At 37.3% G+C, this 13,822-nt stretch overlaps 2 protein-coding genes across 4 annotated transcripts in view; both read right to left on the bottom strand.

Annotated features, from left to right (window-relative positions):
• LOC149229251 (uncharacterized) overlaps window positions 1–13,822 on the bottom strand; it is a 311,772-nt gene that overhangs the window by 295,011 nt on the left and 2,939 nt on the right. For all 3 annotated transcript variants that reach the window (XM_089378538.1, XM_089378540.1, XM_089378541.1), the window contains exon 2: window positions 2,030–2,182. In XM_089378538.1, the coding sequence (XP_089234664.1) occupies window positions 2,030–2,182 (153 nt within the window). The remainder of the gene's footprint in view (window positions 1–2,029; window positions 2,183–13,822) is intronic.
• On the bottom strand, window positions 11,368–12,723 carry LOC149229252 (uncharacterized). The gene is made up of 2 exons (XM_089375797.1): window positions 12,091–12,723; window positions 11,368–11,981 (listed from the first exon to the last, which is right to left on the bottom strand). Exons 1-2 carry the CDS (start codon window positions 12,216–12,218, stop codon window positions 11,540–11,542), a joined length of 570 nt encoding a protein of 189 aa, XP_089231923.1. The 5' UTR covers window positions 12,219–12,723; the 3' UTR covers window positions 11,368–11,539.

Genomic DNA, 13,822 nt, shown 5'->3' with positions numbered 1-13,822 from the left:
CTTAAATAAGATTCTTTCAGCCCCAAGTCGGCCTCCGTAATCAAGATACAAATCAGCCCATTTGAAATGATAACTTAGCCACCAGTGACATCGTTCCTCCACAAATAAATCACTCAATTTCTAAAAAGGATGATAGCCATTCGACCCCCTATTGTTACAACCAAATTCGACCTCTGAAATGCAATAGTTTGTCCTTCTCCTATGAATAGAAATCTTGGCCCTCTGGAATACAACAATTTATCTTCAGCAAGATGCACAACTTGGCCTCCTTCCAGTTGAATCGATCTCCTTAGCACAATAATTTCAGCCCACTCCTTGGGCTGACAAATTGACCCTTGATGGATTGGCAGACAAATCTACCTCTGATGGATCAATTCAATATCTTGCAAGATCACAAATAATGGGCTAGAATGGCTTTACAACCACCGAAACCAACCGCCACCAGCTAGAGTGTATATCTCAACACTGAAACTAAAAAAGATCGATGGTCTCTCCCTCAATAAGCTACATGAGCTCTTGTAAATTCACAAATAATTTCCCACTTATCTCCTTGAGTCTCCTTTTCCATTTAATAATATTTTCCTCCTCCAAAAGCCATGGATGGTAAGCAAAAACCATGAGTCACTTTATTTTTCCTAAAGTGAATTTTACCATCTTTATTTAATTATTTAATTATTTAATTATTATTTATTTTATTCTAGTGACCTCCTTATTTTTTGTCAATAGCCCATGGAATCTAGATAGGCTATGAGTCCAACCCCTTTCATGTTTCCATGGATTGGAAAGGGATATCACATTGTCATAGGACTCTAAGGCTATTTCCCGCATGAAGTAAGATTGGAATGGAAGTTGGGTGGAGTTAGAGCAATTTATGATGAACTTGTCTTTAACTCTGTGGCATTTTATGTCATGGCATTCATGCAACCTTGAGGCTCGCAAACCATGTATTATTTCAATCTTTGATGTATATCAGTTTTGGTGATTGTACATGCACTTAGGTAAGATGTATCACCATATGCCTATTATATGCAATGTAATCATGGTGATGACATGTATGTGGAGTGCACCATAAAAGAGTACGATTATTGTTCATGGTAGACAGTAAATCTGCCTCAGTCCTTAGATGATTCCTTGTGCATTAAGGTATTGAAAGCAATGCAATCTTGCCCATACACACATTTCAAGAACAAAAACAATAAAATTACCATCTCATTTTTCCATCAATTCATAATCATGCACTCAAATAAGGAAAATAAGGGCAAATAACCATGAAAAACACCATTTCCTGTCAGTGGTAAAAATAGGAGTATCTTTTTAAACGGAATTGTATAACCAAAGAAATATGAGAATACAAGGGAATCATTCCCCTCCAGTTGTGTCACTACTTTATCTAGAAGCAAAAGAAAAGATTGTGATAAATATTATTGTCGCTCACAAATTGGAACATGTATACATCCAACTTGTGAAAGTTCTATTCACCCTTTTTGCATGCAATGAAATTTAAGGAGCAAGCATTACACATGAATCAAATGGCAATAAATGAACGTATGTGGCCAATGGTCAAGGCAACCATTGTCTATCATCCAATGTATCAAGCAACAAACTATGATTCCACAAAACAATATATTTATGCTAGGTCAATATTGCATAGACTCTAGAAAATAGTCGAAATATGAATACCCCATTTTTGGCACGTGCAAATAATATGGGGAGGGTAGGCCTTTCTATTCATGAGATGACCCCTACAGTGACATTTTATACACAGGAGTGTCTCGAGGTCAAACAACTTTGATTGTTGAAACAACACAATTCCATATAGATGCAAATTTTATGTAAAAAAGGAAGTTGTAAGATAATTTAATGCAAGTTAGTACAAATCTAAAAAGTAGAACCATCTCGTACATAAAATTAAGGAATTTTTGGATAGTTTTCTAAAATAGGGAAGGAAAATTGTAGCCTCTTACAAAAATTACATATATAAATCATCTTTCTCACTGCTTATCATGGAATTTAAAAGAGGGGATCTTACTCTCTCAAAAATCTCTTTAGACACGAACACATCAAGTGACAATCCAGAAACGCTTTCTACAATCAGCCCCAATACAATCATCGATAAGTCTGAGTAATGTGTTGCCTCTCCCACATTATAGCGTAGCTTATCATTGAGGATGTAATCAAATACCTGAACAATTGAAGTAGAATACATCTTGTTAGTTCATATACTTGTTGCGAATATTCAAAAGATTAGTGGTTATATTCAGATAATATATACCTTCTCACATACACAACTAGTGAAAATACATGTGAAAATATTACTACAAGGTCATACACCCATGACAACTACATATGCTTATACTCATATGTATGAAAATGTTTGTATATATGTCTAGAAGAATTCAGATGGTGTTGGCAGATATTTATTTTTTCAAAGAAAAACACACAAGATCCCCCTTCTTCACTACAATATCCGAATGGAGGGCACTCAACAGCAAACCATAATAGCAGGAAATAACCCAACGAAACTCTGCCAAGATAAAACCAAAAGCCTCATGGCAAACCCTGCCTTGCAACAGTTTGTTTGAATAAACTGAACTAACCCACTAGGCTTGTTTGGTAGATATTTATATATCAACATCTCCACTAAATACTTCCGGCTACAAAGCCTTTATTTCAAACATATTTATTTCTATGCTTTTACGAAGATGAATTATTGTTTATTTCATGGCGTGTATATATATATATATATATATATATATATATATATATATATATCTTCATCTATGTTCAATTCCTTTGATGTAATGGCTTCAAGTGTTGTTGTTGAGAATGAATAGTTCCTTTAGGATAGAAACATATATATTCCTCATATGAAACATAAAGATAATTTCCACATGAATATATATATAAACACAAGTATATTTTCATCTATATATATATATATATAAACACAAGTATATTTCCAGATGAATTTCAAAGCTAACAAGAAATATTTATATATGAATTTCTCCGCTAATACCTCAAGGTACATAGTCTTTATTTCAAATATATTTATTTCTATGCTTGTAGGAAGATTAATTATTATTTATTTTATAGACTTTTATATATATATAAACACAATTATACTCCTAGATTAATCACAAAGCTAACAAGAAACACTCAACGAATCTTAATAAGTCATGTTACCCACCGAAAAGTGGGTAACCAATATGATTTTACTTATTTTTCTCAGGGCTTTTAAGCTAATTAACTATTCCTCTTCATATAAATAGAGGGGGACTATTGCATTTCTCATCATCACTATTTGGACATTTTGGTTTCTATCAGGAGAATTTCAGCCTCTTGTATCTTGGCAAGATGTGATCTATGGAATGTACTTCACATGTTGGAGCTATTTTCTTGACTTTGGAGAAGTTATCTTGGATCAATGAAGGATTATTCATGCATTTCATCTTGTAAGTAAGATTTGTTGTTGAAGATTTTCATTTAATGTCTAATGCATGGAATGTTACAGTTATCTAGAGTTTTTCTATTGTGAACAAAGTTACTAATCAAATGAGAACTATTACCTCAAATCGAGAACTATAACAAAAAAACATGAAAAAGAAGCCCGAAACCGAAAAGTGTTGATGTTACAACAACACTTTTTTTTCAGGGTAAATTTTCAACATTTTTTATAAGTGTCAGTGAAAACCAATATTTTTAGTGCAAAAAACACCCTGAAAATGAAAACTGTTGATGTTAGAATAAATTTTTTTTTATGTAAATTTTCAACCTTTTTTAGCAATGGCATTAAAGATAAAATATCAAGACTCCGAAAAACCTTAAAATTCCACTAATTTTCAAGCATGACATTAAAGATAAAATATCATGTCTCTGACAAGCCTTAATTCCAACAATTTTCAGCCATGGCATTAAAGATAAAATACTTATAATATTTTCAACCATAGTATTAAAGATAAAATATCATACTCAAAAAACCCTTAAAGTTTTGACAATTTTTCAACCATGGAATTAAAATCAAATATTACGACTACAAAAAACCTTAATTTTTCAATATATTTCATCTATGGCATTATAGAAAATTATGACTAAAAAAAACTTCAAAAATGAACCCCTGAATGAAGAGTCATTATACCAAGAGTAATTTATTTTCTAAATGCTAAAAGTATAGTTATTTTAAAATATTACCCTAGGTCTACAGGGTCTTGGATAGATAGTGATCAGGTGCTTTGTTAAGGCACTCGTTGATGTGAAGTCACCGGTTCAATTTTCCACCCTGATCAGGGTGATATATTGGACATGATGAAGATATAGTCCCACCAAGCTTACAAAAGAAAAAATATTATCCTAAGAAAACTTAAGACATTGCAACAAAAATTTAAAAACCAACCATCATATTAGCGCGCAGTGTAGGTGACTTCGACCCATTGCAATGAAAACTTAAAAATCAACCATGAAATTGACACACTGTGAGGATAGACTTGATCTATTACAACGAAAATATTAAAATCAACTATTAAATTGACATATAATGGGGTCAAGTTGCAAGTCGAGGATCAACACAGACTCTACAAAAAAAAATGAAAACTATAATACAAAACAAAAAGTAGAAGAAAAAGAAAAACAATAACAAAAAAACAAAAAGTATAATAACTAAGCAATAAAAAACTATGTTAAAACGTTAAAAAAATAAAAATGACCCAAAAGAACTCAAACATATAAAAATATATAAAGAACACGCAAAAAAAAATCAAGCACAAAAATAGTTAAAAAAAATAAAATTAACTCAAAAAAATTAAAATTTAGACAAAAAGTAAATAAAAAGCAATGAAAAAAAAAAACACAATTTTAAGAAAGAATTTTAAATTTTTTTCACTAAAAAAATAAAAAATAAATAAATAAAAGAAAATTGAATAATTAAAAAATAAACCAATAAAAAAACAAACATATATTTAAAAAGAGTTAAAAACAAATTTTAAAAATTCATAAAAAAATAAAATAAATATAACAAAATTAAACAAAAACAATTATACCAAATTAAAATTATTAAAAAAAAATCAATAAAAACAATTATAACAAATTAAAATTATTAAAACAAAAAATCGTTTAAAAAAAAATTAAGAAAAAATTGTTAAAAAAAAAAATCTCATTAAAATTTAAAAAATTTAATGCCCTTTACCCATTTAATTTTTTATTTTTTTTTATGTTTTCCATTTTTTATTTTAATGTTTTTTTAAGGTAATGTTTTTTATTAAGGTTTTTTTAATGTCTTCTTTTAATGATTTTTTTTTTCAATTTTATTGTTATTTTATTTGATTGTTTTAATTTTTTAACCCTTTTTTGTTATTTTTACTTAAATTTTGTGAATTTTTTTGGTAAAAAAAAATCATCATCTTTAGATAGAAAATTCAAGACATTTTCATAAAATTTGTTATTTTTCCAACTTTTTTAATTCAGTTTTTCCTAGTTAATTTAAATTTTCTATTATTTTTTGTTTTTCTAATTTTTTATTATTTTTATTTTTTTTATGTTTTCCACTTTTTATTTATATTTTAATGTTTTTTAATTAATTTTCCATTTTTTAACATTTTTTATTAATGTCTTTTTTTCAATTTTATTGTTTTTTCTTTATTTGTATGTTTTAATTTTTTCAAACTTTTTTTTTGTTATTTTTACTAAAATTTTGTGAATCTTTGTTTTGGTTAAAAAAATAGTTTACATAGAAAATTCATGAAATTTTCATAAAATTTGTTATTTGTCCAACTCTTTTAACTCAATTTTTCCATAAAAATCATTTATTTAACCTGTTATTTTTAGCAAAAATGTCCTGAAATATGTAATTTTTTTAATTGTATCTATATGTAAAGTGTGTATTTTTTGTCGACTGTTTAAAATCATTATTTTTTAGTCACAGTTATTTTATGTGTATTGAAGAATTAATTCACTATATATAAATATATAAAAGATCTCAACTTCAAAATATTAATTTTATTATTTTTAAACTTTGCAAAAGTATTCCCCGGGTTTCTACCTTCATACTCCTTTCTCAGACCACTCATTTTCCATTTTAGTACAACTATTTGTTTTGCTTAAGCTAACTCTTCACAAAATCACCTTAAGCCTCCACTCCGTAGCCTTAGCAATCCTATCCTTAGGGAAGCCCCCTTTGAGTTGGAGAGGAGTCAACAGAAAGTGAGAGGAAGAGGTCCTAAGATGACAAAAAATATAAAAAGGTTTGGATTTTTATTCTAATCTTTCTCCAGTCCAAAGAGATCATTTCTAAAAATGGAAAAGTGTACAATGAGCTAGTGACCTTCTAAAAACTTAACAGCGAGAACTTTCATAAGTGAAGGTAACGTTCCGATGGAAAATCAATAGTGATAATCAAGCTAATGCAACAAATCCAACACAATAAAAATGTACAGAGATCAGAGAACAAGAAATGAGCCAGAAACATGCCAAAATGGACCAATTTTATTATATAGTTGGGATCACCCTCCATTATAACCCTGCCCATTGCCCAACGATAAGTGGAGTGATTATCTTGGGAACTGGATCCCTGGATCCCTTAACCATACTGGGAGCTCACAACTCCCACTCCCCATGGGTTGCCACTGCGTAGCACTGTTACCTGCTAGAACCCATCCGACCCTCATATCTGACCCCTGTATGTCTCCCATAGGTGGACCCCAAGTGCTAAGAACCTGTTCCAAGAATGCCAATCTACCATGCTCCTGCCAGCCCATACAGTGAAATACGCTATCCCAACTCCTGAGGATACGCCTGGACATAGCACGAAGTCTGGGCACCCTCCTGTAGACGAAGTCTACCATCCACTGTCCCTCAGGCTCCTGTAGCGCCTCATACTGTCTCGCCAAAAGTGCATCATGCAGCTCCCTTACAATCACCTCCCCAAGTGTGAGCCCAAGGGTGGAACATATGCTACCTCGGTAATTAGCCACCTAATCCCTAAGCCTGTATCCATCAGCTCGTGTGTCCATCAAATGTCTCATCTGGAGAGTCTCCTCTCCACCCATGACCTGCAGGGCCTCACCCAACTGCCTAGGTTGGGCCTCCCAGTCCTGCCGCTTGAACGAAGAGCATCATGGGGCAACAACAAAATGCTCTACAAATGTAAGCAACACTAGAGGATGATGGTTGGGTAGGTCCCCAAGGGTATGATCGAGAGTCCGCAAGGAAACGAAGAGTAACCCTATGGATGACCCTCTCTCCGCCTCGGATTTGCTGACAACCCCCTCGAAGCCTTGTCTCCGCTAAACATGGTGTCACCAGATGCTCAACCATGTCCTCATCGATCCTAGGTGAGTTGCATCCAATGGTACACCTACTGCCCCTGTCCATAAGTCTCCTTGGAGGTAACGCTCCAAGCGCCCGCTGCGTCGCATCATCTGCCATTACATACCACCTAGTATCACCGCACTCCTCGACATGCCACTGTACGTCGCAACCTATCCCTTACACCATTGGATACCCCCGGCTATGGCCATACCATCCTGTATTGTCTTGTGTCCTTGCCTATGTCACTGCCCCTGTCACTCCTTGCATGTACTCAATGCGATGTGAGGCACTCCCACTCCACAACGCAATCCAACATACTACAGCACACCCCCATGTGTCTCCATGCCCAACTGGAGACCACTACTCCTCACTAGATGCTCCTACCCATCCTGTGATGCGATGGCCTAAAGCTATATCCATATGCATCGGCACACACCCAACCAGTATCATCACCTCCACCGTCACATCACCATACTCCCCGATGAGTGGATCTCCCCTCCAAATCCTCCCTGAGGGGCCCAAGAAGTGAATCTCTCTAGGTACCAGTAGCGACGTCACCCTTGCTCTGCTCCTTTGTGTCCTTCGTGCTCCACGCAAGTGTGAGGAATCCCCAACTCCATACAAGGCACTGTCTGGTGGCCTACCAATGCCACCTCCGACAAACTCTTGCCATAGTATGTTGATCATCCTGTGATCCCATGCACAACCATCATACCAAGACAACCCAAGGAGTCTGCCCACAAACTAGTTGGCCACTGGTACTGACCAAAACTCCCCTAGCGAATGTGCATGCTCAGCTGTTAGGTCAACTATATCATCCAGGTCGTAGTCAACTAGTATACCTGGGAAATGATAGGTGGTCCCTCCCGGATCCCAATGCCAGTCTGGGCTTTTGACATCCCCAATGCCTGGAAACTCCTGCTGAGCTACACCCGGGTCCACTACCATCTCCATAGCCCACTCCACTGAGTACCAACTCAGAATCTCTCACCATCCAACCCCAAGAGAGAGATCGAATGCACGAACTCCTGCACATAGAACAACCCCAACATGCAAATGTTGCACTCTGTGCAACTCAGGTCATCTCATCTCGCTATCCTGGTCAACAAATGAAGTCTGACTAGGTAGCTCTGTCTCTCTCTCTCCAACGGGAAAAGGTAACCTAACAATGCTGCCAACCCCATCTATGTACGCCTGAAGAGGGCAACTCTGATGCTCCAACGTGCACTCTAGCTGCACTAATAGGGAATCCAACCGCTCCCCAACGTGAGTCAATTTGGTCGTGGAATCAGTACAAACCGCTCTCATGCCCTCCAGCTCCTCGTTCGACTGCAGAATAGTCTCTCGCACTAACGCGACCTTCCTTTTTAATGCTAGAAGGTCAGCTTGAAACTGAAGGAACTGCTATGGACGACCATCATCTAATACTTCTATAACTCTTGGTGCCCCATCAAGGGGGGATACATCTCCTAGCACCTCCCCCATTTGCAGTGTGGTGCTATCACCCAAAAACCTAGACACGCCCCCGGTCACCTCATCAACGGATGGCACTACTGATGTATGCTCTACTCTCTCCACTAAGATATCAACCATAGTGGTCAAGGAAGTCTCCAATGAGGATGACTCCTGCGTCACACTAGGTGTATCTACGTGCTCCCTACAATCTAGTGTGCCCTCAACCTCATGCTCAACCTCCTCCTCAAGCTCCTGATATATATAGCCAGGTCACCACCAACAAAAGCGCCCCCTGGACTCACACTCTAACTGTCCCTGGCTTGCATCCTCCTTTCGAGGAGATCTGGTGTCCTGAGTCTATCGACTTACCCCACATGGTGTAGATGGTTGCACCCCCACAGTCTGTGTTAAAGGATGAGGATGGGTTTGGTCTGTCACCCTCCTCAACTGGGTCAACCTCTCATCGTTCCAACGAATTCCACCCTAGAATTCCTGCATACTAAATTTCCCTTGAGCCATGGGTTTGTCTACGTTTTCACCAATCACTGCGCCTACATACCTAAATCTTCCATGATCTTACTGGTTACCCACATCTAGGCCAAAATCATGCTCTGATACCACTGTAATGTTCTGAATGGAAAATTAACAGTGATAATCAAGCGAATGCAACAAATCCAACACAAATAAAATGTACACAGATCATAGAACCATAAATGAGCCAGAAACATGCCAAAATAGGCCAATTTTATTATAAAGTTAAAGGAGTACAAAATAGATTGAAGTGAGTGCACCTGGGCTTGCTTAGAACAAGCTACAAGCCCCAGGTGGATGAATATCAGCTACCCAAACAATGGAGGAAGCTCCCCAGCGAATGACTGCACTGGACCTTGAAGAAATACACTACTGGCTAAGTTGGGACCCCTGTATGACCCTCAAATATGCCCAGAAAATTCTACCAAATTATTTTTGAGATCCTCGTCAAAAACCTAGAAAAACCTAGAAAGGCTTTTGGCAATTTCTACCGACCATCTGCGACCCAAAATTCCATTTCTCTCCTCCCCACTGGCTACCAAATAATTTTGTTGTTTGGAGCACCAAAGCATCCCCAAAAATTCTGCAAAATTAGGAGCCAACTCCTTGACCCTTAACCATCAAAACCCATAAATGTTTCGGGCTAATTCCGACCTCCTGAAATTACCCAAAATTGGTGGTACACCCTCCCGAGTAGAGATTACATTCCCAGTGGCTCTATCTGCTGCAAACTCTCCTTATTTTTGTGGATGTAGGGGAGAGGTTTTACATCAAATCCCGGCACAAGATAGCTAAACCCAGGTCCACAAAAACGTTGTCCAATGGACCCCTGCGTAGGCCCTAGGAAGATAAATGATTTTCCCTCAATAGCAATCACCTCCAGCTCCAAAAATTTCCTCAAAGGCTAAGCTCTCCCTCAAGCAACTCCATTGATTTGCCCCTGGCATAAAATACCCTCGGAAGTTAACTGAGATGAGTGGTACGAATTGGCTAAAGGAATCTGCTGAAATGTGTTGCAATACTCCACAACCCTCTCACCAAAGTAGCAATAGCTTGCCTTCCTAGGGTGGCCCTTGGCGTCCACCGAAAGAAGGGTGAATTCTCCCCTTGGAGAACTCTGTGTTGAGTAGCACTTGTGACCCAGCTAGACAGCGTGAGCAACAAAAGGAAATAGATGAGTGAACAAAAGACCCTAATAGCTTCTATTCTCCTTCTATTTATAATTTATTCTTGCCTCCTCATGTGGGTCCCTCCATCCGATATTTTGACCTCCTTCCCTTAGCAATTTGATTTTCCTCAGGGGTTCGAATTCCCCTTTTTGGGTGGCTCCCACATCCCATTACAAATTTAATCTTTCCTTTTCTCTAATGTTGGTGGCCTCCATCTCTCCAAAAAATAAGTGGGAGCTCCCTCAACCCACTTTTCCTAAGTTTACATGCCAAAATATTTCCCAACACCCAATCGCAAAACTAGAAATTCATCTTAGCAAAATTAATTTAATTGGGGACATTACAGTGAAAAATTAAAAAGCAACTACATTTAATGTAAAATATGGAGTATTGTTAGGGGAACAAACACAGAATTCACACAAGATTAGATGAATGGATAATAAGAGATAACAAACCAAAATCAAATATTAGTCTAGCAATATCAGGCACTCATGTAACTCCATCTAGATTTGTCAAAAATCTCACAGGTAGTATGGGTTGTTTGGGTCAAAAAATTATAAAGTGAAGTTTCTATTAAAGAAACAATTATTTGCATTCAAATGAGTAAACATGAATCTGTGCCCAATCATATTAATGCATTCAAGGTATTAACACAATAGTGGGAAAAAGTAGGTGTAAAAATCAATGTTGCATTAATCATTATCGGGATAATATCGGCGCGAGGAAAAAATCGGCAAAAAATCGGAATTATTGGGAAATTATCGGAAATTATTGGGAAATAATCGTTTGGTACAAAAAAAAATCATTTTTTTTTCATTTTTTTTCAATTTTTTTATATCTAAACCATCTACAACATAAAATAAATACATTGACACATAAATATGATAAAAGAACTAATATATAAGATGTTTAATATCATTTCTAGTGCTAAAATCACGCATAACATTGAAACATGTCCTGAATAGTAAGTCCTGACTCCTGAGTCCCAACTCAGCCTCAAAATATCAACAAAAAATATGATAATGTATCTCATCATGTCATAATGTCATATACAATAAAATGAAGAAAATAACTAAAGTCTAATCCTATTGATTTCCTCTGCCCCTCTTGCGGGAAAATGCCATAGCTTTCCCTTTCCCTTTAGATGTAGCTGTTGGTGCCCGTGCTGGTGGAGATGGCAGTGGAGTCTGATGTGCTCTAGAAGCTGAAGAACTAGAAGTAGGAGCTATAGGAGGTAGACCACGTCCTCTACTGGTGGCAGTGGTAGCCCGGGCAGGTGGTGTCACCTCCTCCTCCTGTTCCTCCTCCTCCACCTCCTGCTCCTCCTCCCCCTCCACTACATCCTGCACTAACCAATCATCAGCAGACTCCATGAGAGGCCTCTCGGCCTCAACCCTCCATGCAGCAGTGGTGTCAATCCCATCCAATGAGATGGCATCCACATCAGGTGTCCTCTCAAGTTGCCTCACCCACAATCGAAGATTGTAGTAGACATAGACCATGTCATTAAGTCGCTGGGACTCCAACCTGTACAAAGATCATGAAATAATAATTAATAATTATAAAAAAAATATTGTTTAATGAATTCAAAAATTTATTTGGAAATTTGCAATATTTTAAATGTTTAAGTGTTAACCTGTTGCGCTTCTTGTTGTGTATTTTTTCAAATACACTCCAGTTGCGCTCACATCCTGAGGAGCTACATGTTTGGCTGAGGATGCGAATGGCAAGCTTTTGCAGAAGGGGTACCCTGCCACCATACATTTTCCACCATGCATCTACAACAAAATTACAAATAAAATTTTAAATAAACATAAGAAAAAAATGGAATTTGAAGAGACAATGAAATTTGAAACAAAGTTACAAACTAAAAAATACCTGGCATTTTAATCATCCTATCAGTGACAACCATCTCAAAGCCAAATGTGCCACCTGCCATCCTATATGTCTCAATTTGTTTAGAGATCTCTATACGTTGTTCTGGAGATCGCACCATCTTCTGGACACAGGATAAGAATCCATCCATGATCTCAGCATCAAAATCAAACCCACATGCGTAAGAAAATGCAGGGTTCAGGAAAAGCCCAGCAACATGAATGGGACGATGGAGTGTGTTGTTCCATCGCTCATCAATCACTCCCCATAGGAGGAGTTGTCTCTGAAACCCATCATCTCCCTTACCATCATAGTAGGCCCGAATGGCTTCTTTGGCCCTGTCCATGGCCTCATACAAATAGCCCATTGTGGGCTTCTCACCATCAACCAACCGAAGAACCTTTACCAAAGGTTCAGTAACGGCGCACACCTCCTGCACTTCCGCCCAGAAGTCTTCCTGGTATCAAACTAGTTTGCATACAGCCTCTCCTTCTGGTTTGCGGCTCATTGGCAAAGCACGTCACTCCTCTGAAAGAAACATTCTCTTCACATCCCACATAGAATTCAAGAGGGATTGAAGAGATATGAAACTGGTGGCAAACCGTGTAATGGCGGGGTACACCAACTCTTTGTTGTTGGTGAATCTTCTCATCAAGCTAAGAACAGATGTATGGTTATATATAAATTTTGTAATGATTTTGGATGAATCAACAATATCTTTGACAAAGGGAATTTTCCCTATGTCCTCTAACATCAAATCAATACAATGGGCAGCACAAGGTGTCCAAAATAAAGTAGGATGCCTGTCCATAAGCATCCTACCAACAGCAACATAATTTGCAGCATTATCCGTTATGACTTGGACAACATGTTGTTCACCCACCTCCAAAATAAACACACCCAGCAAATCACATAAAGTTCTTGCATCTTTGATTTGTGCAGATGCATCAACAGATTTGATAAACATAGTCCCCTTGGGACAACTAACCAAGAAGTTTATAAGGGTTCTCCCCTTTTGGTCAGTCCAACCATCTGACATAACAGTGCATCCTGTTTGTGCCCATGATGCCCTAAATTCCTCCAATCTTTGGGTGCAGTCACGCTTTTCATTTTGAAGAATTCGGCCTCTGAAATCATGATAAGAAGGGATTTTGTACCCTGGGCCAACACTGGCAATAGCATCAACAATAGGTTGGAAAAATGGATTATTCCTTACAATGCTGAAAGGAATATCACTCCAGAGGAGAAATTTTGCCAGCAACTTGTCAGCTTGTTCTTTCTCAGTTCTTTTTAGCATTGAACCGATAGATGGCTGTGAACCAGGTGTGGTTCGAGGAACAAAAAATGATGTGGCAGCTACCGGATTGGTTGATGCTGCAGTAGAACCAGTGCCACTTGGCCCACTTCCTTCAGCTGACCTTTTTAGTTGCCTTTTGAGTTCTTCTTTGGCCTCTCTAGTTTGCTCTAATTCTTCCAATGCTCTCATGGCTCTT

Source organism: Pinus tabuliformis, chromosome J (genome assembly GCF_031772625.1).
Source record: "Pinus tabuliformis cultivar Carrire ecotype Pingquan chromosome J, CPIR1, whole genome shotgun sequence".
NCBI classification, from domain to species: domain Eukaryota; kingdom Viridiplantae; phylum Streptophyta; class Pinopsida; order Pinales; family Pinaceae; genus Pinus; species Pinus tabuliformis.
Note: the sequence above shows the minus strand (reverse complement) of the source record. Positions and strands in the feature narration are given on the sequence as shown.